A 24,088-nucleotide genomic window follows, 5' to 3' on the forward strand; every position below is an offset into this window, starting at 1 on the left:
TGGCCGGCTCCCTGCACGCTTTCCATCCATGCTGGGTTGAGCATTGACCTAGCAACTTGGCCCCATACAAACGGTAAGGAAAAAAAAATGCCACCCGATGCGCGAAAAGGAACAATGATAGCTCAGGTGATGGAGCTCAGAGTTCAATTCCTGCATCCTCTAAGAAAGCTTGTGCAATTTTCCCATGTGCGTGCTCCAGTCCCTACCACAGTCCAAAGACGTAGGTGATTTGGTCATTGTAAATTGTCCTGTGACTAGACTAGGGAGTAAATCAGTAGGTTGCTGGCCACTGCAGCTCGGTGGGCCACAGGACCTGTTCCCTACTACAGATCTCTAAATAAAATAATGGAATATATACTGCGTTCAGTCAATGACTACAAAACACTGAAAAATCTTTTAAACATGTATGGGAGTACTTGCTTGAAGTCAAGAGTTCCACAAGTCACCCCATTACCTCGGGAACTGTGGATTCTTACCATGATTCAGGTTGTTCGCTTTGATGATCTTCTCAGCGTATTCTGAGATATTGGAGCATTCAATCTGTCATTAAAAAAAGATATTTTTAACAAGCTAAATGAAAGTCTTATGAAAAAGACATTAAAGCAATAAATCAAAAATGCAACTACAACACCCATTCTTCAGCATGAACATAATTATTCAGAAGGACAAGGTGTCCACAACTCCACATGAGAAGTCCCAAGCTCGGTTGCAAAAGGAGGGCTGGACATGGGGCTAGCAACACCAGTGCTACAGAATTGCTAACAGGAGCTCCGAAGACCTCGTCCCTGGATACGCCAGAACGGTCTACACCTGGGAAAATTTGAAAAACTGGTTCAGGACAGAGGACTCTGGTCGGTGGCCTTTGCTCCAGTACAAGGAATCCATGTAAAACTGGGCAAAGTTGAACATTGATGGGTCGTTCATGATCAAGCATTCCAAAGACTAATTAATGTGGATAAATGTGAAGTTATCCACTTTGGCGGCAAAAATAGGAAAACAGATTATTATCTGAATGGTGGCCGATTAGGAAAAGGGGAGGTGCAACGAGACCTGGGTGTCATTATACACCAGTCATTGAAAGTGGGCATGCAGGTACAGCAGGCGGTGAAAAAGGCGAACGGTATGCTGGCATTTATAGCGAGAGGATTCGAGTACAGGAGCAGGGAGGTACTACTGCAGTTGTACAAGGCCTTGGTGAGACCACACCTGGAGTATTGTGTGCAGTTTTGGTCCCCTAATCTGAGGAAAGACATCCTTGCCATAGAGGGAGTACAAAGAAGGTTCACCAGATTGATTCCTGGGATGGCAGGTCTTTCATATGAAGAAAGACTGGATGAACTGGGCTTGTACTCGTTGGAATTTAGAAGATTGAGGGGGGATCTGATTGAAACGTATAAGATCCTAAAGGGATTGGACAGGCTAGATGCGGGAAGATTGTTCCCGATGTTGGGGAGGTCTAGAACGAGGGGTCACAGTTTGAGGATAGAGGGGAAGCCTTTTAGGACCGAGGTTAGGAAAAACTTCTTCACACAGAGAGTGGTGAATCTGTGGAATTCTCTGCCACAGCAAACTGTTGAGGCCAGTTCATTAGCTATGTTTAAAAGGAAGTTAGATATGGCCCTTGTGGCTACAGGGGTCACGGGGTATGGAGGGAAGGCTGGGTTCTGAGTTGGATGATCAGCCATGATCATAATAAATGGCGGTGCAGGCTCGAAGGGCCGAATGGCCTACTCCTGCATCTATTTTCTATGTTTCTATGTTTCTAAACAAAGAACATTGGAAAAGAGAGTAAACTACCCAAAACATGGAAACAACAAGAGTTCAATTCCTGTTTTGCAGTTTTAAGCAGCGTGCCAAGCAGGTGATTTCTCCTCCTCCCCCCACCCACAAGCCCTGGATACGCTGCCTGCTGGTTATGAATTGCCAAGTAAAACAAGCCACATATCCTTGTGCTACCAGGGCTCATGTAGCATGGTTGGCACACAGCCACCCCCGATTTCAGAGTAACATAGTTCAACAAGAAATAAAGTTACTCTATCTATCGTTTGTTTAAAATAACACAAAGTGATTTAGATCATCACCATCAGGTGCCGTGCCCAGTTTGCGCTTTGACTGCCATGGCCCACACACTTCTGTTTCAGGTCAAGTGGATCAATTCATTGGTATTCATTTCCAGTTCTCTGGCTGCTGTCTCCATCATTATTTGTCGTTGTCTTCCTCTTGCTTTCTTCCCTTCAATCTTTCCCATAATTACCGTGCATTCTAACTCCTCTTTCCTACTCACACGTCCAATGAAGTTATGTTGCCTTTTCATGATCTCATACATTATCTCTTTTTGCGTTTGCTCTGTTCATGACATCCTTGTTAGATATTCATTTCATCCATGATATTTTTTGTATCCTCCTCAAAAATCACATCTCTGCTGCTTCAATTTGTTTCCTCCTGTTATTAGATATTGTCCTAACATTTATAACATAACTGGATAAACATAACATTTCAGTACTCTGAGACGTGTTGTCATGTCTAGCCTAGTGTTGGTCAGTATACTCATCATTCTCGTAAAGGTGTCTTTTGCCATCCCGACTCTTCTTTTGATGTCCATGTCGCACCTGCCATCTGATGTCACCCAGCTTCCTAAGTAGCAAAAGTTCTGTACTTGTTTTATGTCTTCCCCGTTTATTCTCAGCCTGCGGATAGGATTCTCCTTCTTTTTGGATATCACCACACATTGCCTTTTTGCAATTGACAGACCCATTTTTGCACTTTCTTCAACAACTATATCAATTAAGTTTTGTAGTTCTTCCTCCGTACTTGCAATTAACACAGTGTCACTGCATATCTGAAATTATTGATGTTTTCACCAACTTTGATTCCCAAGATGTCTCTTATTTTTTGTCATGTTGTTTCACTGTACACATTAAATAAATCAGGGGAGAAAACACACCCTTGTCTAATGCCTCTTGATTTTCGTAAACTGACTCACTTCTCGGAGTGGCGGAGGTCTTTCGAATCTAGATCCAGAGTTTCCTGTACTATTTCAAATAACTTATTGTGCTTCACTTTATCAAATGCTTTTGTGTAGTCGATAAAACAAACAATCTTTTTGCACCCGAATAGCTCGTTCTGATAGTATTCTTAACATCAATATTGTGTTACTTGTACCTTTGTCTTTCACAAAATCACATTGTTTTTTTACCTGTTTCAGCTTGTATCTTACTTTTAGCTCTTGTCATCAAAATTCTTAGAAGTATCTTGGTGATATGACTCATTAAACTTATGGTCCTATGTAATTCACATTCTATTGCTCCAGGTTTCTCAGGAAGAGTGATAAATACTGATTTTTTCATCTCTTCTGGTATTATTCCAGTCTCATATTCAGTCCTGGGTATGGCTCTAAACTGCAACCGGTGATGAGGCTCTGATTGGGGACGTTCAGAGCTTTGGGAAAAGTGGAGTTACCCCTTAGCGATTTAGATACAGCTCTTGAAGCCAGGGGATTGTATCTTTGGCGATGCTCTGTATAGACCCTTGGCTTAATATCACATGTAAAAGACAGGGCTGCCTTCAAAGGAGACTAGCTCAAGATAGGTCCTTACCCCAATAACCTTCTTAGCACCAGCCTTTGCTGCAAACATACAAAGGATGCCTGTACCACTTCCCACATCCAGGACTATCTTGTCCTTGAAGAGGTGTTTGTTGTGATACATGGAGTTTCTGTAGGTCAAAGTGCGAACCTCATCCTTCAGCATTTCCTGTAAGAAAACCAATGGGAAAAAGTCACAAAGGGCGCTCAGAGCTAAGGGCACAGTTGGGCCCTCAACTGTCGCCAGCCTCAAGCGTTGACACGAATAAGGCAGACTCCAAATATACTCTCTATTGCACAACAGAAACATAAGATCAGGCCATTCAATCCCTCATGATGGCTGCACAATTAAGACCATAGATGGTCTTTTACCACAGACCTACTTCCCTGCATCCCATAATCCTGGATACCCAATAATATAAATCTTGTCAGTACCTGCCTCCACAGCCTTCCTGGGGAGCTCATTCCAAAGACACACCACCCATCAAGTGAAGAAATTTCTTCTCATCTCTGTCCCAAGGGGCCAAACCTTATTCCAAAACCATGACCATCGCTTCAGGTGAAACATAATCCTCACCTCTCCCATCAAGCCCTATTAGAATATTGAACAGTTCATTAACATCACCATATTCTCTTAAACTCTAGATCAGGGGTTCCCAAACTAGGGACCATAGACCCTTCAGTTAATGGTAGGAGTCCATGGCATAAATAAGGTTGGGAACTGCTGCTCTGGAGTCTAGAGCAATCTGTTTTTCTTTATTCAACAAACAAGACCACACTGCTGGAATTCTGGTGACCTTTGGCTGCACTCCCTTGATCACAACTGTATCACTGGGTCAGGCGACCAGACCTGCGTACAATATTTCAGACGGAATGTCACCAAGGCCTTACAGAGCAAGATATTTCTATTCTTACTGCCCATTACACCGCTGGCATTTAGGGCAGCTGTGAAGGTTCTCCATCTCTGTCTGTCCTTACTGTCACACACAGATAGAGGATTCTTCATTTCTGTTTCCATATTTTATTTTACCAGCCAAGAGTTGTCAGTCCTGAGCTGAACCTCTGAACCTGAAGGATCGGTGGTCCACTTAGTCTGGAATTTACTCTTTGACCTGCTTGCTATGGGTGACCCTACCAAGAACCAAACCATAAAGCCCCGACTTCAGCCAACATAGCTCTCTGGGCCACTAAGGAACACAAGCCTCCAAACCCTACAACTTGGAGGAAGGCACTTGTATGCTTGCATTCAAATCCTCTTGCTACAAAGTGTGATATCCGGCTATTGATATTTGGCCATGATCTCATCACATGAAATGAAGAGCTAGGAACCAAAACCTCCTAGTTTGCCATCCCAAGTTATGGTCATATTAAGTGATAGGCTATATAAAAAAAAAAATGAAGTGTTCTAGTAAACATCAATACTAGAAACAGAGTTCCTTCAGAACCACACATGACTGTCACATTATTACAATATCCTGAAATGCTGTAAGATCAATGTACTTTTCCCAAACTGATATAATGTAAGAAATGAGAGCCAGCATGCACAACACAAGCTCTTGTTCGTCCCATAAAAAGAAAGCCTAAAAACGCCAACGGGTCATTAAGGAAAAAATATTGGCTATATATAATACAACTCCTACGGGATCTTTTTCACTCAGCTAAAAACGCAGAAAGGGCCTTGGCTGAACACTCACTACTCACCTCATGTATTCCAAAGTGCGCATAGGAGTCAAAGTAATAATCCTTGGATGTCATGTCCTCAGCCTCGGCCTTGGCCGGCGCACTGCCATCTGGAGCACCAGAGAGTGAGCTCACCTGAAGTCAAATTAGGTGCAAATACAAGTTCAGGCTAAGAAATTATTGACCGTAATCCTGAGTTTGCTGTGAGAAAAGCTCACATTCTAAAACTACTGCAGAAAAGAACACTGGCTTGACTTTAAAATTTTCGTCAGTTGTAAATCCAGTACCCCCATACCTCTGGCATTTACACCCCAATTTGTGTTTTCATCATTCTGGCTTAATAAGCCAAAATTACTCCAACCTCAAAAGTTGGCATTTCAACAGCCAAACATGTAACCCAAGAGTTATCACAGTCTTCCCTCGTTTTTGAAAGACGTTTGGGGTTGGTTGGCAAGAGCAGTGGCAGAAAAAAGATGTACAGTTGAGAAGTGTAGAGCAAGGAATACTTAGGCTGCATACACATTCAGAGGCCACTTTATTACACATAGGAGTGGAACCCACATCTGCTGCTGCTGTAGCCCATCCACTTCTAGACTCTTCACGTTGTGTGTTCAGAGATGCTCTTCTACAGACCACTGATGTAACATGTGGTTATTTGAGTTACTGTTACCCTAACCAGCCTGGCCAATCTCCTCTGACCTCTCCCATTAATAAGGTATTTTTGCCCATAGAACTATCAATCACTAGATTTTTGCACCATTCTCTGCAAACGCTAGAGACTGTTCTATGAGAAAATCCCAGATCAGCAGCTTCTAAGATAAGCAAACCACCCTATCTGGCACCTAGATTACATTTCTTCCCATCTAATGTTTTGTCTTCACAACTGAACCTCTCCACCATGTCTGCATGCTTTTATGCCACATGGTTGGCTGATGCAATAAGCAGGTGTAGCTAATAAAGTGGTCACTCAGTATATGATTGGCTGCTTTATCTGCCCATCAATCAGAGGCTCGAATGTTTTCACCTACTCTACTGCTTTCTTACAGCAAGATACAAGACCTTTGGACCATCTAGGTTTCACTGGCTGTCATGCACTGATTTATACTAATCTCACTTTATTCTCCTTCCACCCCCATCAACTACTTTTGTTGCTTGTTTTGCAGTTTTTGTCACTTTGCTGTTATCGTGTTTGCCAACTACTGTGGGTATGCTACGTTGACACCAGAATGTGCTGGCCACACTTGCGGTCTACACCATCCCCCCCCCCGAAGTGTTGGTTGTCAACGCAAACAACTTACTTTACTATAAATTTCCATGTACATGTAATAAACTTGAATCTTGAAATTTCTCTCAGATTTTGCCACTCACCTACAAAATTGGGGAAATTTACAGTAGAAATTGGCTCAAATCTTGAGCTGTGGGAGGGGAAACCCACACAGTTGGATGTCACGTAGACATTTTTTTAAAAAAACAAGAGTGGTAAGTGCGAGGAATGCACTGCCTGAGGTGAAGGTAGAGGCAGACAAAGTCACTTAAATAGGCATATGGATGAAAGAAAAACGCCACTTTGGTTAAGGTTAAAAGGTCGGCACAACTGTGGGCTGAAGACTACTATCCCGTTCTAGGTCACATGAAAGTGCAAGGCAGTACTGGAGGTCACAATGGAAGCTTCAGGTTTTTGGAGCTGTGAGGTGGCAGCACAACCCACCGCCCCACTTTCCTATCAGCAAATTCACTTTGTTATAAATATTTCAAGTCAAATATGGATTTTTGCAGGATGTCATCTGTCAATCAAGCCATTTTGAGAACTTCATGTACTCAATACTTTGAGCATATCAATCAGCAACAGTGCTATTCTGTTGCTAATGAATTTTATAGCCAGATCAATACTCTGAACACCTTGGTTCAGATGTGTATACATGGTGTCCTTTGCAAATTCCCTTGAAAACTTTGTGCAGTGACCTGCCCTTTACAAATCCATGCAACCTGCCGATCCCTTAAGAAGTTTTAAAACTGCTTCGATGCCCGTGTCTTCTAATTAGTAAGTATAACCCACAGGAAATTTGGGCTAAATAGCCTGAAGTGCTTCAATTTTTCCCATTTCTCTTAAACCTTTGGCTGAAGCGCAGAGTATTTCAGTTCAAAGGAGCAGCACCAATCGAGAGAATTGACAATGTTGAAGTTGTATGACGTTGGTGAAGCCTAATTTGGAGTAAAGTGTGCAGTTCTGGTCACCTACCTACAGAAAACATGTAAATAAGGTTGAAAGAGTACAGAGAAAATTTACAAGGAAGTCACGAGGAGTAGGACAGGTACATGGATGGTACCTGTATGGAGGGCTATGGGTGGGCATTTTTTTTGCGTGTGCCATACTCTGCCAGAGCCTCGGTGACCACTTTTTTAAGTGGTTGTCTTGGAGGAAAGATTCTCTGAGTGGTCTCCCATGTCCTTCTCACAGTTTTTTTTAAACAAGGCTCTGTTGCAAGCTCGACACTGAACCCGGCACGGATGAAAAGTGTGCCCGGGAGCGGCTGGACCGGATTCGAGCTCGGGAACCTTCGCTCTAGAGTCCGGCGTTAATGTTATTGCACCATCAGCCGGCTCATGGACGGGAATAGGCAGTCTAAATGCTTCAGCATGAACTATATGGGCCAAAGGGCCTGTTTCCATCATCATCATGCCAAATATTATAGCAAGGGTATGTGCTACTTAAAACAAGTAAAATATAGTACTGGGCACCCGACTCTTTAGTACTGTTACCTTTATTAGTACAGGTTGACCTTCACTAATCTGGCACCATTGGGACCTGAGGAGTGCCGAATTAGTGAAAATGCCGAATTCCAGAAGGATCACATTGAGCATAATCAGTGCCGGATTATCAAAGGAACCGGATTACAGGTAGTTGGATTAGTAAAGGTCGACCTCTACTATATTCAGTTTGCCGAGCCTTTCCCAACTCCAGAATTACCCAATGATGTACACAGTGTGCCATTATTTCCTCTTTTGCAAAGGCTGCCACACACAATTTAACGTAATTTTGCATTTTATTTGCTTTTAACTTCAATAACATGGCTAAGGGCCTCATATTATTCCTGGCCGCACTTTTCTCTAATGCAATTAAAAACTGGGATGGATTTGAGGCATTTTCAATTTTATTGTGCTTTTGGATGTTAAATATTTGAACATTGGTATATCAGATTTGAATTCTAACAGCTTGAATTTGTGATGTCTTGCTATTGTTGACATCCCTCTATGCTTTATAGGGATGAACCAAAAATGAAATGTTAAATCATTAGGGAACAGAAATAGAGGGAGATGTTTGTAAAGTAATTCCTGAGTTAGCATAGTTCAAATAAATTTAAGTCATCACTGTTCATTGTCATTTCGACCATAACTGCTGGTATAGTACAGTAAAAACTAGACAACGTTTTTCAGGACCATGGTGCTACATGAAACAATACAAAAACTACACCGAACTACGTAAAACAGTGCAGGCATTACAATAAACAATTAAGACAATAGGCACAGTAGAGGGCAGTAGGTTGGTGTCAGTCCAGGCTCTGGGTATTGAGCAGTCTGTTGGCTTGGGGGATGAAACTGTTACATAGTCTGGTCATGAGAGCCCAAATGCTTTGGTGCCTTTTACCAGATGGCAGGAGGGAGAAGAGTTTGTATGAGGGGTGCATGGGGTCCTTCATAATGCTGTTTGCTTTACAGATGCAGCATGTGGTGTATGTCTCTAATGGCAGGAAGAGAGACCCCGATGATCTTCTCAGCTGACCTCACTATCTGCTGCAGGGTCTTGTGATCCAAGATGGTGCAATTTCTAAACCAGGCAGTGATGCAGCTGCTCAGGATGCTCTCAATACAACCTCTGTAGAATGTGGTGACGATGGGGGGTGGGAAATGAACTTTTCTTAGCCTTTGCGAAAGTAGAGACGCTGCTGGGCTTTCTTTGCTATGGAGCTGGTGTTGAGGGACCAGGTGAGATTCTCCGCCAGGTAAACACCAAGAAATTTGGTGATCTTAACGATCTCTACGGAGGAGTCGTCGATGTTCAGCAGAGAGTGGCCATTCCGTGTCCTCCTGAGGTCAACAACCATCTCTTTTGTTTTGTTCACATTCAGACAGGTTGTTGGCTCTGCACCAGTCCGTTAGCCGCTGCACCTCCTCTCTGTATGCTGACTCATCGTTCTTGCTGATGAGACCCACCAGGGTCGTGTCATCGGCGAACTTGATGATGTGGTTCGAGCTGTGTGTTGCAGCACAGTCGTGGGTCTAGCAGAGTGAACAGCAGTGGACTGAGCACACAGCCCTGGGGGGGCCCCGTGCTCAGTGTGACGGTGTTGGAGATGCTGCTTCCAATCCGGACTGACTGGGATCTCCCAGTCAGGAAGTCTAGGATCCAGTTGCAGAGGAAGGTGTTCCGGCCCTGTAGGCTCAGCTTTCCAATCAGTTTCTGAGGAATGATTGTGGTGAATGCTGAACTGAAATCTACGAACAGCATTCGAACGTATGAGTCTTTTTTGTCCAGGTGGGTTAGGGCCAGGTGGAGGGCGATGGCAATGGTGTCATCTGTTGAACGGTTGGGACAGTACGCAAACTACAGGGGGTCCAGTGAGGGGGGCAGCAGGGTCTTGATGACCATAAGACAAATGAGCAGAAGTTGGCCATTCGCCATTTTATCATGAGCTGATCCATCCTCCCATTTAGTCCCACTCCCCCGCCTTCTCACCATAATCTTTGATGCCCTGGCTACCCAGATACCCATCAATCTCTGCCTTAAACACACCCAATGACTTGGCCTCCACTGCCGCCCGTGGCAACAAATTCCATAGATTCACCACCCTCTGGCTAAAAAATGACACATTATACAACCTTGAGATTTGTTTTCTCGCAGGCATACTTAGTAAATTCAAGAACTATAACAGAATCGATGAAAGACTGTACCAATAGGGTGGACAAACAACTAATGTCCAAAAACAAAAATAAAACACATCAAGTGAGCAGCAGTTCTGAGGGCAAAAACACTTCGTTAATAAGAGGTCAGAACCAGTCAACAGACTGGTTCAAGCTGAAAGGAAGGCGATAGTAACTCAAATAACCACACGTTACAACAGTTGTGTGCAGAAGAGCATCTTTGATCGTACAACATGTAAATCTGAGTCTAGGGTTTACAAAGAAAGGTGTGGGGGAAAAAAAAACAACCATTGAATGGCAGTTTTGTCAGGGGAGAATGGCCAGCCTAGTTGAAGCTGACAGGAAGGTGACAGTAACTCAAATAAACAGCAGGGTACTGACACAACACATTGAACCTTCAAGTGGATGGGCTACAGCAGCAGAAGCCCACACCAAATTCCACTCCTGTACCCAATAAAGTGGCCACTGAGTGTATTTCAATGCTGGCAAAGATGAGGTCACCTGAGAAATAATTTCTAAATGATGAAGAGCTATAAATAGGAGGAACAAAGAGACTTGAGAGCCACATAGAACAGAAGCATTATTAACAGGTACTGAAATAGTCAAAAGGAATGAGTATAGAGAAGCAAGCACAAGGGGATAATGACAACAATGCCACTATAGGAAGATGTGCTGATTTAGATAACAATCTAATCATGTTCCCAGGCATTTGCACCTTAAAAAAATCAGACTAGGATTGAGGGAATGGAGTATTAACTGGAATGATACTTGGCTAACTGTGCTCACAATTTAGAAGATTAAACTGAACAGATGTAGCACTGTGATGCAAAGGAATGGAGCATTTGTGTGTGTAGGCTGTGTATGGGGTATGGGGGGGAGGAAGAAGAGAGGGCTGATGAGATGAACAGGGGCTTTACATGTAGAAAGACAGTGGTGGGGGGAGAGGAATTCAGAAAAGGGCAGGATGAGCAAATTAGGGAGCAGGAGTGTGAGATGGGCAGCTGGCACCTTGGGGGCAGGAGAACATGGGAGCTCAGTGTAAGGGGAAGGTGGGTGACAATGACTGAACAGAAATAGAGGCAAGAGTGGGAAAGTGAGGAGGTAGGGGAAGGTGGGAGGGAGGAAACTGAGGGGGGTGGGGGCAGAGGGAAGGAGGGAACAAGGGAACAAATTGGTGGGGGAGGGGGAGGAGTGGGCCAGAACGAAGGGGGTAACAATGAATGGTGGTTTTGGTAGGTTAAGCAAGCATGAGACCAGAGTGTGGAAGGAGTGGGCCTGAGGGAGGAGACAGAGGGATGGGATGGGATGGGCTGGGGTGAGAGGATGTAAGAGGGGGGCCCAGAGAGTGGGAGGGGTGAGAGGATGTAAGAGGGGTGGGAAGATGGAGGGGGGGGGCCCAGGGAGTGGGAGGGGTGGGAAGATGGAGGGGGGGGCCCAGGGAGTGGGAGGGGTGGGAAGATGGAGGGGGGGGCCCAGGGAGTGGGAGGGGTGGGAAGATGGAGGGGGGGGCCCAGGGAGTGGGAGGGGTGGGAAGTAGGGGAGAGTAAGAGCAAAGGGGTGCAGGGAGAAAAGCAATAGTTGGCCGAACCGATGATATGAGGAATCACTTAAGAGAGGGCGGAAAATGTGGGGTAAATAACCCTTGGGGTAAAACGTGATGATAGACAGGCGCTGGAGGGGTTGGCGGCGACTCACTCTCCTTTGGGCCTTTTGTATCCCCCCCCCTCAACAATCACCAAGACCTCTCAGATGGGTGGGTGCGGTCTCCCATCTGCACCCAACCAGCAAGAATGATTCATCCAGTCCCTTCAATCCCCTCTCCCCGTCCCCCAGGAGCGGTAACCAGGTGTCCGGCCACACGCCGCCGCCACCATTTTGCCGCCGCGCTGTCCCGCCTCGAACGATCCACTGAGTTGCCGCCGCCCCTCCCACCACCAGGCCCCCGCCTCCCCGCCCTGTCGCTCCCGCGTTCCGGCTAAAGCTGCCCTACTTTCCAATCGGCGAAAAAGCAGCAGCGCCATTCCCTTCGCTGTTCCCGTACCCAATGCCCCCCCTCAACACCTACCTCCATGCATTCGGCCATCTTGAGAAAGAAATGCCGTCATGTTCGTCCGGCCTTTTATAAGAAAATGAAAAGCGTGGCCCCACCTCTCTCATTTTTCTATTGGCTTTCCATCACGTTTGCTCGGGAATCACTGGCCAGTGAGTAAGTCACTCTAGGTGGCGTCACGCGATCGGCTCTAGACTTTAAGCCAGGATTGGTTCATCAGCACGTCAATCCAACGAAAGTGCTCCGTCCTTTGCTTGATCAAACGGCGAGGGACGGTCCTCTAGGTAGGGAGAGTGATTGGGCAGTTTCTCTGTCCATCAAGAAAAATGAGGCGGGGAGTTGGTCCTGAGCGGAAGGCAATTGGCTAAGAGGGTCCAGCAGGAAACATTGAACAGACGCACGTGGGTCTCTTCATGGGATGCCGAGCATTTTAGCACGTGGAACCGAGAGGCTGGGGAAATACCGAACGTCCTTGCTAATGTCCCGCGTTCATGTTGGGCTAAAATCACACACTGCACTCATTATAAAGAGCAATTGGCAAGCATTGGTTAATCTTACATTCAATTTGATTTACTTTATTGAATTAAACATTGTCCTTGATGTCTGGCTATTGTTTAAGTATGCATGACTGTCTGATAACTGTGAAGATCACTATCAGAGCTCCATCAATACGTTGCGTTGCAGGGTCTGATTCCTATTCTGGTCATTGCTTTAGGTCACTACTGCATTGACCTACACCAGAGGTTGCTTTGCCAGACGAATCTGAGATCTCACCAGGTCTTGGTTCATACAAAAGATCATAGCATACTTTACAAAGTGTATCTGGATTTCTTTATCAATGTTAATTTCAGCTAGAGTATAGGGGGAAAACCGGATAGTAGGGGAGGAACTTAAGCAGTTCAAATATCAAAGGGATTCTTAGTTTAAAGGGAATTTATTACTATAATGTCACCATATCCCACCCTGAGATTCCTTTTCTTGAAGGCATGCATCGTAAATACAAAGAAACAAAGCCACAAAAAGATCAAAATAACTGCAAATAAATAAGCAATAAAGATAGAAAAATGAGAGGAAGTGAAAGTGAGTCCATAGGTTGTGGGAACAGGTCAGTGATGGGGCAAGTGAAGGTATCCCTTCTGGTTCAGGAGCCTGATGGTTGAGGGATGATAACTGTCCCTGAACCTGGTTGTGATGGTACCTTTGTCCTGATGGCAGCAGCAAGAAGAATCAGGTTTAATATCACTGGCATTTGTTGTGAGATTTGTTTTATAATATATAAAACATTTTTGTATGATATGTTATTGCAGCACAATGCAATACAAGATATATAAAGAAAAATAAGTAAATCAATTGCAGTAAGCATATTAAAAAGATTTTGCACTATTTTAAAAGAGAAAGTGAGCTCGTGTTCAGTGCAATGTTCATTTAGAGAGCAGATGGCAGAGGGAAAGAAGCTGTTCCTGAATTGCTGAGTGTGCATGCCTTCAGGCTTCTGTACCTCCTTCCTGATGGTAACAGTGAGAGGAGGGCATGTCCTGGGTGATGGAAGCCACTTTTCTGAGGCACCACTCCTTGAAGATGTCTTGGATACTACGGAGGCGGGTACCCAATAATTTTACAATGCTCCTCCTGTACTGTCACTGTTAATATTCTGCCAACGATAGTTGTGTGGTCAGTAAATTTATAGATGGCATTTAGAAACGAACCCCGATCAGCGATCGCCAGAGCTGTAATAGCATTACGCTAACCACAAAGTTAATATTTTTTCCAGTTAAAACAAAATCACTCATTTATATTAAGACAAGTTTAATTATGGAAATTTTTTTTACAAACATTAATTATTAAAGCTTCAAACAATAAATACAAAACCCCCTTCCCCCCCCCAGCAAAATCTTTTTAGAAAAATGTTTCAATGCTTCGTGGTTTGCATAGACAGACAAGATTATAAAAAGCTTACAGTGTAAGACTTTGCATCAGACCTTGCCCAGATTTCCATTGCTGTTTGAAGGGGACAAAATAAATAGCTGGAGGAACTCAGCAGGTCAGGCAGCATCCCTGGAGGTAGGAGATGGTTGATGTTTTGCTGGTTGACCCTGAATTGGGACTGAGGGTTCCCAACCTTTTTTTATGCCATGGAGCCTTACCGTTAACTGAGCGGGCTGTGAACCCCAGGTTGGAAACTCCTGGTTTTTGAGGGAAGAGGTGAGGGGGAGGGGCAAGACAGGAGCTGGCAGGTGATTGGTGGAATCAGTTAAGGATAGGAATATTATTTTATTTAGCAATAGGCCCTTCCAGCCATGTTGCCGCAGCAACCTAGATTTTTTAATCATAACCTAATCACAGGACAATTCACAATGACCAGTTAGCCCACCTGGTACGTCTTTGGACTGTGGGGGGAAACTGGAGCACCAGGAGGAAACTCACACGATCACGGGGAGGACATGCAGAGACTCCTTACGGAAGACACCGGAATTGAACTCTGAACTCCGGTGCCCCAAGCCGTAATAGCGTCGCGCTAACCGCTGCGTTGCCGTGGCGCAACGACGGGCGGACAGAAACAGGTGGGAAGGGGATGTGAAACTGGGTTAATAACGGCAGAGGGAGGGGTGTGTCATGTATGCACACAGAGCAAGGATGACAAACGACTAGAGTATGATTAGAAGCTTGGCCCCCACCCCAGGGTCATGTCACTGATGGTACACACTGGGCATCTTACAGTGTGAGACCGACAAACCGAGCTCACTGAGGCAAAAATGTGCACACTCGAAAGCCCGCGGGGTAAACAGAGAGCCGTCTGCGTGTAGGAGGCCCAATTGATTCACCGCGTGATCAATTGGCCCCAAATACATGCCTCCTTCTTCCAATTGATTCAAAACGGTTCAGTATTGTAAAAGGGGGGGGGGGGGAAGGGAAGGAAGTGACAGAATCTGGATGAGGAGAGAAAAAATATCTTGAATTGAAAAAAAAAAATCAGTATTCATACCAGACCGCATGCGCGCGCGCACACACACAAAATGCCAGAGGAGCTCAGCAGGTCAGGCAGCTTCTATGTAGAGGGATAAACAGATGCCAATTTGGGCTGAGACCCTTCATCAGAACTGAAAAGGAAGGGGGAAGATGCCAGAATAAGATGGTGGAGGGAAGAGGATGCAGGACAACTAGAGGATGAGATGTGAAACCAGGTGGGTGAGGGAGGGAATGAAGTGAGAAGCTTCATGATAGGTTGAACACTGATTTCTCTAAGTTCCAGACTTTTTTTTACACCACCCCTTCTCTCTTCATATCTGCCCCCCCCCTTTTCCCTTTCTCTCATGGTCCACTCTCCTCTCAAATCAGATCCCTTCTTGTCCAGCCTTTGACCTTTTCCACCCACCTGGCTTCACCTATCACCTTCCAGCCAGCCTCCTTCCCCTCCCCCCACCTCTTTACTCTGGTGTCTACCCCTCTTCCTTTCCAGTCCCGATGAAGGGTCTTGGCCCAAAACGTCGACTCTTCATTCATCTCCATGGATGCTGCCTGACCCGCTGAATTCCTCCAGCATTTTGTGTGTGTGTTGCTTTGGATTTCCAGCATCTGCAGAACCTCTCGTGTTCATACCCTTGGGCTGTAGACTACCTAGGCAGAGTAGAAGGTGTTGGCCATCCAGGTCAGGAGATCCCAACCTGGGGTCCATAGACTGCTTGCTTAGTGGTATTGGTCCATGGCATTAAAAAAAAGAGGTCTAGATTGTATTTGGACTCACTGTGGCAGGCAGAAGGCCGAGGACTGACGTGTTGGTGTAGGAATGGGCAGGGGAGTGGAAATACCATGAATCCAGGAGTTCAGGGTAGCCGATGCGGAGGAACCCACATCAAAAGCGACAAAAGGCTAAACCAGATGGGAAGATGGGAGGAGGTGCACGTGAACCTTTGCCTGTCCTGTTGGGGCTGGTTGGGTCCCCGGACGCCGGTGAGAGAGTAGGGTGTGAGGAAGAAGTGTTACACCTCCTCAGGAGGCAGGGAACAGAGCAGAGTGTGTAAACCAGGGAGTCCCGGAGAGTGTCCTCTGAGGCCCTCGATCGGTTGCATCGGCAGGGCAGTATGATATGCAGCAGCCTTCCCCTCACCACACACCTTCCCCCTGGGTTTACTCCCGAAGCTTTCCCCATAAGTGGGTAAGGCTGCAGGGCAGCAGGGGTTTGAGATCAGAGTTTTCCTTCTCCTTGAAGAGCTGCCATCCACAGCTGATGAGCCCCATCTGCAAGAAGCGACTGGTTTTAAGGAGCCAGTAACCAGCCTTGGCCTCTTCTCCTGTCAGCGGAAATAGTTCCACCAGGCTTGGTAGCTAAGCCACACGTGAAGGCCAGGAGTGGGACTTGGTTGTCAGAGGCCATTTGAGGCACACGCCATTGGGAGCATTTAATACGTAGTGGGACTTTAACCGCACCACCTCCCCCACCAAGACAGCAGTAAGGAACCAATGGAGAGAGGGTTTCTCCAAAAATTTGAAAGGGTGAGGAGAGAAAGAGGGTTAGTATGACCTGCCCTTCATGCCCCCTCATCTGGTTCCACCAACCCATCTTACCCTTCCCTCGCTCCATTTTATACTGGCCATCTCCCGCCACACACTCAGTCCTGATGCAGGGTCTTGATTCAAAACATCAACCATTGCTTCCCTTCCATGAATCTCTGTAGTGTTCTTCCAGCAGTTTTATCATCCCTGCTGCCTCTTTGTGTCTCTGTGTTTTCATAGTTCAAAGTAAATTTTATCATCAAAGTACATATACATCACCATATATAACCCTGAGATTCATTTTCTCGTGGGCATTTGTTTCATTTTTTTCAATCCCCAGGGGGCTAATAAGTTCCATGAACAAGGGCTGACTTCTGGCGCACCAGCCATTTTGTGGAGGAGACACCTTGGCCCTGGAGTCCATTTTGTCACCTAATTACATCATGATAGTTTAGCAGCTCCCCTAGACCCACATTTCCTTACATCATTTACCAAAAGAAGCCTAGCGTCACTTTATGGACACACATATAATGTATTGATATTTATTCTGTTTTTTTTTGTGCCGCATCAGATCCAGAGTAACAATTATTTCGTTATCTTTTACAACCGTGTACTGGAAATGCCATTAAACAATCTTGAATTAAAATGGACAATGTATCGGCAGGGAATGAGACACCTGACAGCTCGTTCGCCTCTCACATTACTTGTTCATGGATACCGGACGGAAAAGGCCCCTCTAACTGCACCGTCCAGCAACCCCCGACTGACATTAGTCCGAGGATCAGAGGGGTCAAAGCACCTCTTCCTCTGTTCACCCACCCTCCCACCAACTTTTGTCAATTGCACTAACATCGGAGTTAGTCTCATGTCTTGGCCTTAATCCAGCCACAATCGATAGAGTGCAAAACCCCCACATCCCTCCCAGATCGGGGTCCACTATGTAGCTTTCGGCTACTGAGCCGTCAGACGCACAACCAAGAATGCTTAAATTTAAAAAAAATAAATGACCAGACAGACTTTACTGTAGCTAGCTGATGCAAAGCCTATTAAAGTTCTTTGCAATATACCACATAGCTGGCCGGTGGTATTGTGGCATCAGAATTGGACTTTGGGCCGAATGGTCTCGGGTTCAAATCCGGCCAGCTCCTTGCACGCTTCCCATCCGTGTTACGTTGAGTGTTGAGCTAGCAATTTGGCCTCATAAAAAAAACACAAACAAACGCTACAGGATGGACAAGGTTGTCACCCAGTGCGCCATAAGACGCGGAGGGGAAACAACAAAATACAGTATGACATTTCGAAGAACTCTCTCCCGTAAACATTCTAAAATACATATGCCCCACAAGAGTTGAGCATGCAGGTCCGAGAGAATCCCAGAGCAATCACAGCTTAATGTCCAATACTTAATAAAATTATAAATTAGTTTTACAATTTACAAAAAAAAGACATTTAAATAATCTCACATACTTAGATCTGCTTACCAGAGCCAAGTTACAGAACATCACTGCAGAGCTCATAGCTCTTCAGTTAACATGCGAGAAACATATTGTTTATCATTTATAAAATAAAGCAATCTATTTATCTAATTTTATGGTGGTGGTCAACAATCAAGGAGTCTGTAGAAGATTGTCCACGTCTTGGACGTTTTAAAATCACTTTGTTTTCCAAAGTGCGTGAATTCAATATGGCACCATGAACCCACAGTCTGAAATTCTGCCTTTTCCTGAGCCCAGCACACTAGGTGTTCACAGGCTGTTCGATTGGCATAAACTTCATAGTAGGTTTCAATTCTACCCCCACCCACTGCACTAGCCCCTGCCTAGTGTCTGACTGATTACCCGTTCCACATTCGATCTTGCCCTGGAGGTCCATTATAGTTACCTTTCAGTCTACCTCTAGTCGAAGTGAGAGAACTTTGTCAGCTTCAAGGCATCAGGGAACTGAAGAAGAGCATTCCTTGAGTGCTTACAGGGATATTCTGAGGAGATATATTTACGGACGCAATCTTGTACTGCATTTCCTATTCCAAATCCCGAGCAGTAGCTGGGACCAAGCTCAAATAAAACACAGCGCAATAAGATCAGGCTGTCAACTCCAAGGTGAGTTAGTTTTTCCTGTACGGGCTAGAGACTTGGAGAATGGACTAACTTCAAGAAAGGTGCAGACCTTTATCAGTAGCTGTCTGAGAAAAAAATCCTTTGGACCTACTGACCAGAAGTAATCAGCAACACTGATCTGCGGCAGAGAACACACCAGCGAGCAACAGAAGAATTAGAGAAGATGGGGATGGATAGGACACACACTGGGTAAACCATGTTACCAATGTCACCGGGCAAGTGCCAACATAGAATCCCCAGGGGAAGCAGAAAAGCGGCCAGCAAAGAACACCTGGCAACGTGACCATGAAGCTAGCACCAAGAAGACAGGCTACACCTGGGGACAACTTGAAGGACTGGCCCAGGGTGGAGGACTCTTGCTGTTAGCGGCCTTTGTCCTAGTAGGGGGTGATGGGTCTAACTAACTAAACTTCTGGACATATTGCAAGACCACCCCTTTCCCTTGCACTGTAGGGTAACTCCTTGCAACTGGCCAATGGATTGGAACCCTTAGCTTCAGGTACACACCAAGAATTAAACAAAGATTATCCAGTCCAACAGCCCAGAAAGCTAACAAGGTCCCTTGCATACTGAGCTGCCTGTCTACAATATTGAACCAGCCACCTACAATGAGGCCAGGTAGTCTACACCAATGATCCACTGCTCTTCTGAATAGTTAGTTGTTGACCTCAATAGTCACATGCCAAAGATAAAATTGTACAAGCCAGCCTAGTTTAGGTAGCCATTTCCCAATATGGGATCTACAGCTTGTCCAAAAGGACAGGGAGCACAGCACTGATTTCCACAAATGCTTCCCCTTGGGGAACATAATTTTCTTCTACAAATGGGGCAAATAATGGTTCCACATTTATACACGGGACAGGAGGGGAAAGCTATGACTAGAATGGTCGGGGAGGGAGAACACATTTATCTCAATCTGATGATACACACTCGTTTCAGAATGCTCACTTACAATGCATTTTCACTGATACTTCTAGATGCTATTCTGCTTTATAATCATATTGGACTACTGAGCCTCTTGGCCACAGATACCCACAGGAGGTAGTACGTATAGATATGGCACTAGTTTCACCTTACTCATCTTTCAATCAGTGGGCCCATTATAAGACCATAAGGCATAGGAACAGAAGTAGGGCCATTCAGCCCATCAAGTCTGCTCCACCATTCCATCATGGCTGATTATGCTCCCAGTCAACCCCATTGTCTCTGGAACCTTTGACACTCACACTAATTGAGAAATTTGTTAGAAGTTGAGGAGATTTGGTATGTCACCAAAGACTGCTGCAAATTTCTACAGACACGTAGTGGAGAGCATTCTGACTGGTTGTATCATTAGCGCAAGTCCCCACTGGCCTATGAAAGTATATTATAAGAAAAACATCAGGCACTTCTTAAAAACCACCTACATCTTCCTGAACCTCCAAGAGGACTACAACTTTGTCATAGGGTTTGGAAGTTTGCGTGCCTCAATGACCTGGAGGGCAATGATGACTGGAGTCAGGGCTTTATGCTTTGGCTCTTGGTCGGGTCACCCATGCCAAGCAGGTCAAAGGGTAGAGGCCAGACTAAGAGTGGTCCACCAATCCTTCAGGTTTGGAGGTTCAACTCAGGGCTAACAACCTTGACTGGTAAAATAAAACTGTTAGAGATAGTAATGAAGAGCCCTCTACATCTGAGTGCGATAGTACTCCTGAGTCTCCACTCAGGAGTTGCATGACTAAAGGCTGATTTATACTTGTGCATCAAATGAACGCCTTAACCTACGCAAGTGGCCTACGTGCGTTGTGAGCATTTATACTTGTACGTTGGTGTGTCTATGTCGCTCTGCAATTCGCGCACATCATGCATGCGCACACACCTGCCCACGCAAGGCTTCATGGTCATGCTAGTCTTTCTCGGGGTAAACAAGAAGCGAGCGTCTTTTTTCGTAAAAGCAAAATGTGTCCTCCATAATTTCGGAGGTCTGTAAAGCTTTATGGAAAGCATTGCAGCCAGAGTTCCTCCCCTGCCCTTCAGTCGCCCAGTGGGAAGCTATTGCAGCGTAGGAGGAAATGCGATGCTACCAAGCGGACCAATCATTGGTGTTGCAGTCTGTGTTGCCGCAACGCGTAGTTACATTTTGGGAGAGGTGCGCGTCAGGCTACGGCGTAGGGATCCCCGTAGGCTCTGTGTAGGGTTCGCGGTGACACCGTACCTACAGCGCGAGTTGACGCAGAAATATAAATCAGCCTTAACAGTCATGAAAACTGAGCTACTGGCACGATGAAGGAAGCCCTGAACACTGCCAGGGCTGCAGGACTCTCATTGCTGCCCGAAATGCCAGCGGCGTAACAGTCAGTAGGTAGGGCAGGTACATCTTCCTGAAGTTAGTTTGATTTACTCATGGACATCCGCTAAAGTTACGGACCATCAACGTGATCCAAACCTTGTTATGTACAGCTACATTATACAGGCTACTGAATCAAATCAACAGATTAAAACTTTAAATGGCCAATCCTTTACATTTTAAACAATGCGTGCATCATGAAGAGTGTAGGTGAGAACGAGGTAGATTTCTGAGCAAGGTTGTCAGGTACATTTTTTCCCCCCCTCACTGACTCCATACTCATCCATTTTCCTTGAACCAATGATATCCTCTATGGTATTCATAAGTTTTCATATTCAGAAATTAGGATATACAGGAAAACTCCATTAATCTGCTACAGTAAGGAAATTCCAAACTGGCATTTTGTTTGGACCATGGGATATTATTCCAATTAATACGCAAAAACTTTTTTTTCTTTTAAAAGAGAGAAATAATGTTCTAAACTCAGTGGCCCCTCTATGAGGTACACCTGTTCGTTAATACAAATATCTAATCAGCCAATCACGTGGCTGCAACTTGATGCATCAAAGCATGCAGACATGGTCAAGAGGTTCAGTTGTTGTCCAGACTAAACATCAGAATGGGGAAGGCATGTGATCTAAATGACCCTGGCTGTGGGATGATTGTCGGTGCCAGTTGGGATGGTTTAAATATCTCAGAAACTGCTGAACTCCTGAGATTTTCAGGTACAAGTATCGTGAGTTTACAGAGAATGGTCCGAGAAACCAAAAAAACACATCTAGCGAGCAGCAGTTCTGTGGGCAAAAATGCCTTGTTGATAGGGGAGGTCAGAGGAGAATGGCCAGATGGGTTCAAGCTGACAGGAAGGTGACAAGACACTCAAATAACCATGTGTTACAACAGTGGTGTGCAGAAGAGCACCTCTGAACGCACAGGACACTGAACCTCGAAGTGGACGGACTACAGCAGCAGAAGACTACACCAGGTCCACTCCGCCACCTAATAAAGTGGACACTGAGTGTACAGTACAGAATAAAACCCCCCACCCCCCCACCCCCAGTGAACCCGGTGAGTTTGAAGAGAAACAGGTGCCGAATCTCCGGGATTTGACAATGATTAGAGAGCAGATTCTCCAGAATTTTACTGTATATATTAGTAGGACGGAAATTTCCTTCTCTGGACTTTTCCAGAGAAGGATAGAATGGAAAAGAGTGCATAAAAAAAACACGCAGACACAACGGTACAGGCTCTACTACAGCTTATAACAATAAGCTTCTCGTCGTCAGTACAACAATAAACACAACTTCACCAGCTGTCTCTGTGACAGTCCCACACGAAGCTGGTTTCTCCACCCCCGTTTGGTTTCGGTCACCTACCCACTCGCACGTTTGATGGCTGAAACCTATTTGAATGTCTTTGGCATTTTCCAGCTTTAAAAGACAGCTTCTTTTCTTTGTTTGAATAGCCGAGGGCAAACTTGTAGGACTGCCCGAATTTCATCTTAGTTCCCTGGGTCTGGCTCAAGTCAGTCTATCGGTTGTTCGGAGAAGTCATCCAAGGGCAGTACCATTTTCTGTTAGAGGAACGAGAAAAAAAACAGCTAAGGTTAAATACCTCAAACACAAAAAGTCTGCAGATGCCGGAAATGTAAAGCAACACGCAGAAAATGCTGAAGAAACTCAGCTGATCAGGGAACATCTATGAATAGACAGTCAATGTTTTGGGATGAGACTCTTCTTCAGGACTGAAAAGGGGGAATTTGCCAGAATAAAAAGTTGGGAGTGGGGGACAGGAAGGAGGCTAGCTAGAAGGTGATAGCCTCGCACCATCAGGTTCAGGAATAGTTATTACCCCTCAGCACTTCAACCAAAAGGGGTAACTTCACTCGCCCCATTATTGAAATGCTCCCACAGCCAGTAGACGTACTCTCAAGGACTCTTCATCTCATATTCTTGATATTTATTGCCTATTTATTTATTATTTCTTCTTCTTGTATTTGCTCAGTTTGTTGTCTTCTGCACTCTGGCTGATCTCCCAAGTTGGGTGGTCTTTCCTTGATTCTGTTATGGTTATTACTCTACAGATTGATTGGCTATGCCCACAAGAAAATGTATAATGGTGACATACTTGTACTTGGAGGATAAAATTTACTTTGAACTTTGAAAATTCAATCGTGGTATTAAAGAGGAAACAGGATGCAGAATATCGTGTTACGGTTACAGAGAAAGTGCAGAGCTTGTCAATAAATAACGTGTAAGGTGAATGAGCAGATCCGAAGTTCATTGTTTAGCGTATGGGAGGTCAGTTCAAGTGTGTTATCATGATGTATCTCTAAATAAAATGTATTTATATGCGTTTTATAACATATTAAAATAAAGAACCATGTAAGAGGTGTTTCTTTGTCACTTAGAAATATCGGATAATTATGTCTGCGGGCAGGAACAAGCATGAACAAATTGGGATATAAACACCTACAATGGTTGGTATATAGGCTTGTATGCAACATTTTGGACCAGTGGAAATGGTCCAGAAGGGTTGTATGGAAACTATTATTACCATTTTTCTTAACAACTAATTTCATTACTTAGCCTAATAGGTTAGATTTACCACAGTACATAATTATCTATTTAAATGTTTATCTTGCTTTTATATCATCTCAATGCGTACTTAAGAATGTATAAATAATTGTAGTTTTATACATATAAAAAAATGGAAAAGGTTATATGTGTGAAAAAAGTACATGATAATTGTGAACTCCTTATCCAAATAAAAATAAAATTAAAAAAAAATATCAGAACAGATAATCAAAGTTTGGTCAAAGTAATAGATATTGAGGACATCTCAAAGGAATAGCAAGAACCAAAGTTCAAAGTACATTTAGATCATAGAACATTACAGGCCCTTCAGTCCACAATGTTGTG

General features: G+C 44.7%; 2 protein-coding genes across 7 annotated transcripts in view; both read right to left on the minus strand.

The window, feature by feature from the left end:
• prmt1 (protein arginine methyltransferase 1) overlaps positions 1 to 12,293 on the minus strand; it is a 28,434-nt gene extending 16,141 nt beyond the window's left edge. The window contains exons 1-4 of the mRNA XM_063062922.1: positions 12,249 to 12,293; positions 5,285 to 5,398; positions 3,597 to 3,752; positions 477 to 540 (exon numbers count right to left, since the gene is read on the minus strand). Of these exons, the coding sequence (XP_062918992.1) occupies positions 477 to 540; positions 3,597 to 3,752; positions 5,285 to 5,398; positions 12,249 to 12,266 (352 nt within the window). The 5' untranslated portion in view covers positions 12,267 to 12,293. The remainder of the gene's footprint in view (positions 1 to 476; positions 541 to 3,596; positions 3,753 to 5,284; positions 5,399 to 12,248) is intronic.
• Positions 12,294 to 16,121: 3,828 nt separating this feature from the next.
• bcl2l12 (BCL2 like 12) overlaps positions 16,122 to 24,088 on the minus strand; it is a 54,185-nt gene continuing 46,218 nt past the window's right edge. For all 6 annotated transcript variants that reach the window (XM_063062928.1, XM_063062929.1, XM_063062924.1 and 3 more), the window contains one exon: positions 16,122 to 22,740. In XM_063062928.1, the coding sequence (XP_062918998.1) occupies positions 22,693 to 22,740 (48 nt within the window). In that variant the 3' untranslated portion in view covers positions 16,122 to 22,692. The remainder of the gene's footprint in view (positions 22,741 to 24,088) is intronic.

This window comes from Mobula hypostoma, chromosome 11 (genome assembly GCF_963921235.1).
Source record: "Mobula hypostoma chromosome 11, sMobHyp1.1, whole genome shotgun sequence".
Lineage (NCBI taxonomy): Eukaryota > Metazoa > Chordata > Chondrichthyes > Myliobatiformes > Myliobatidae > Mobula > Mobula hypostoma.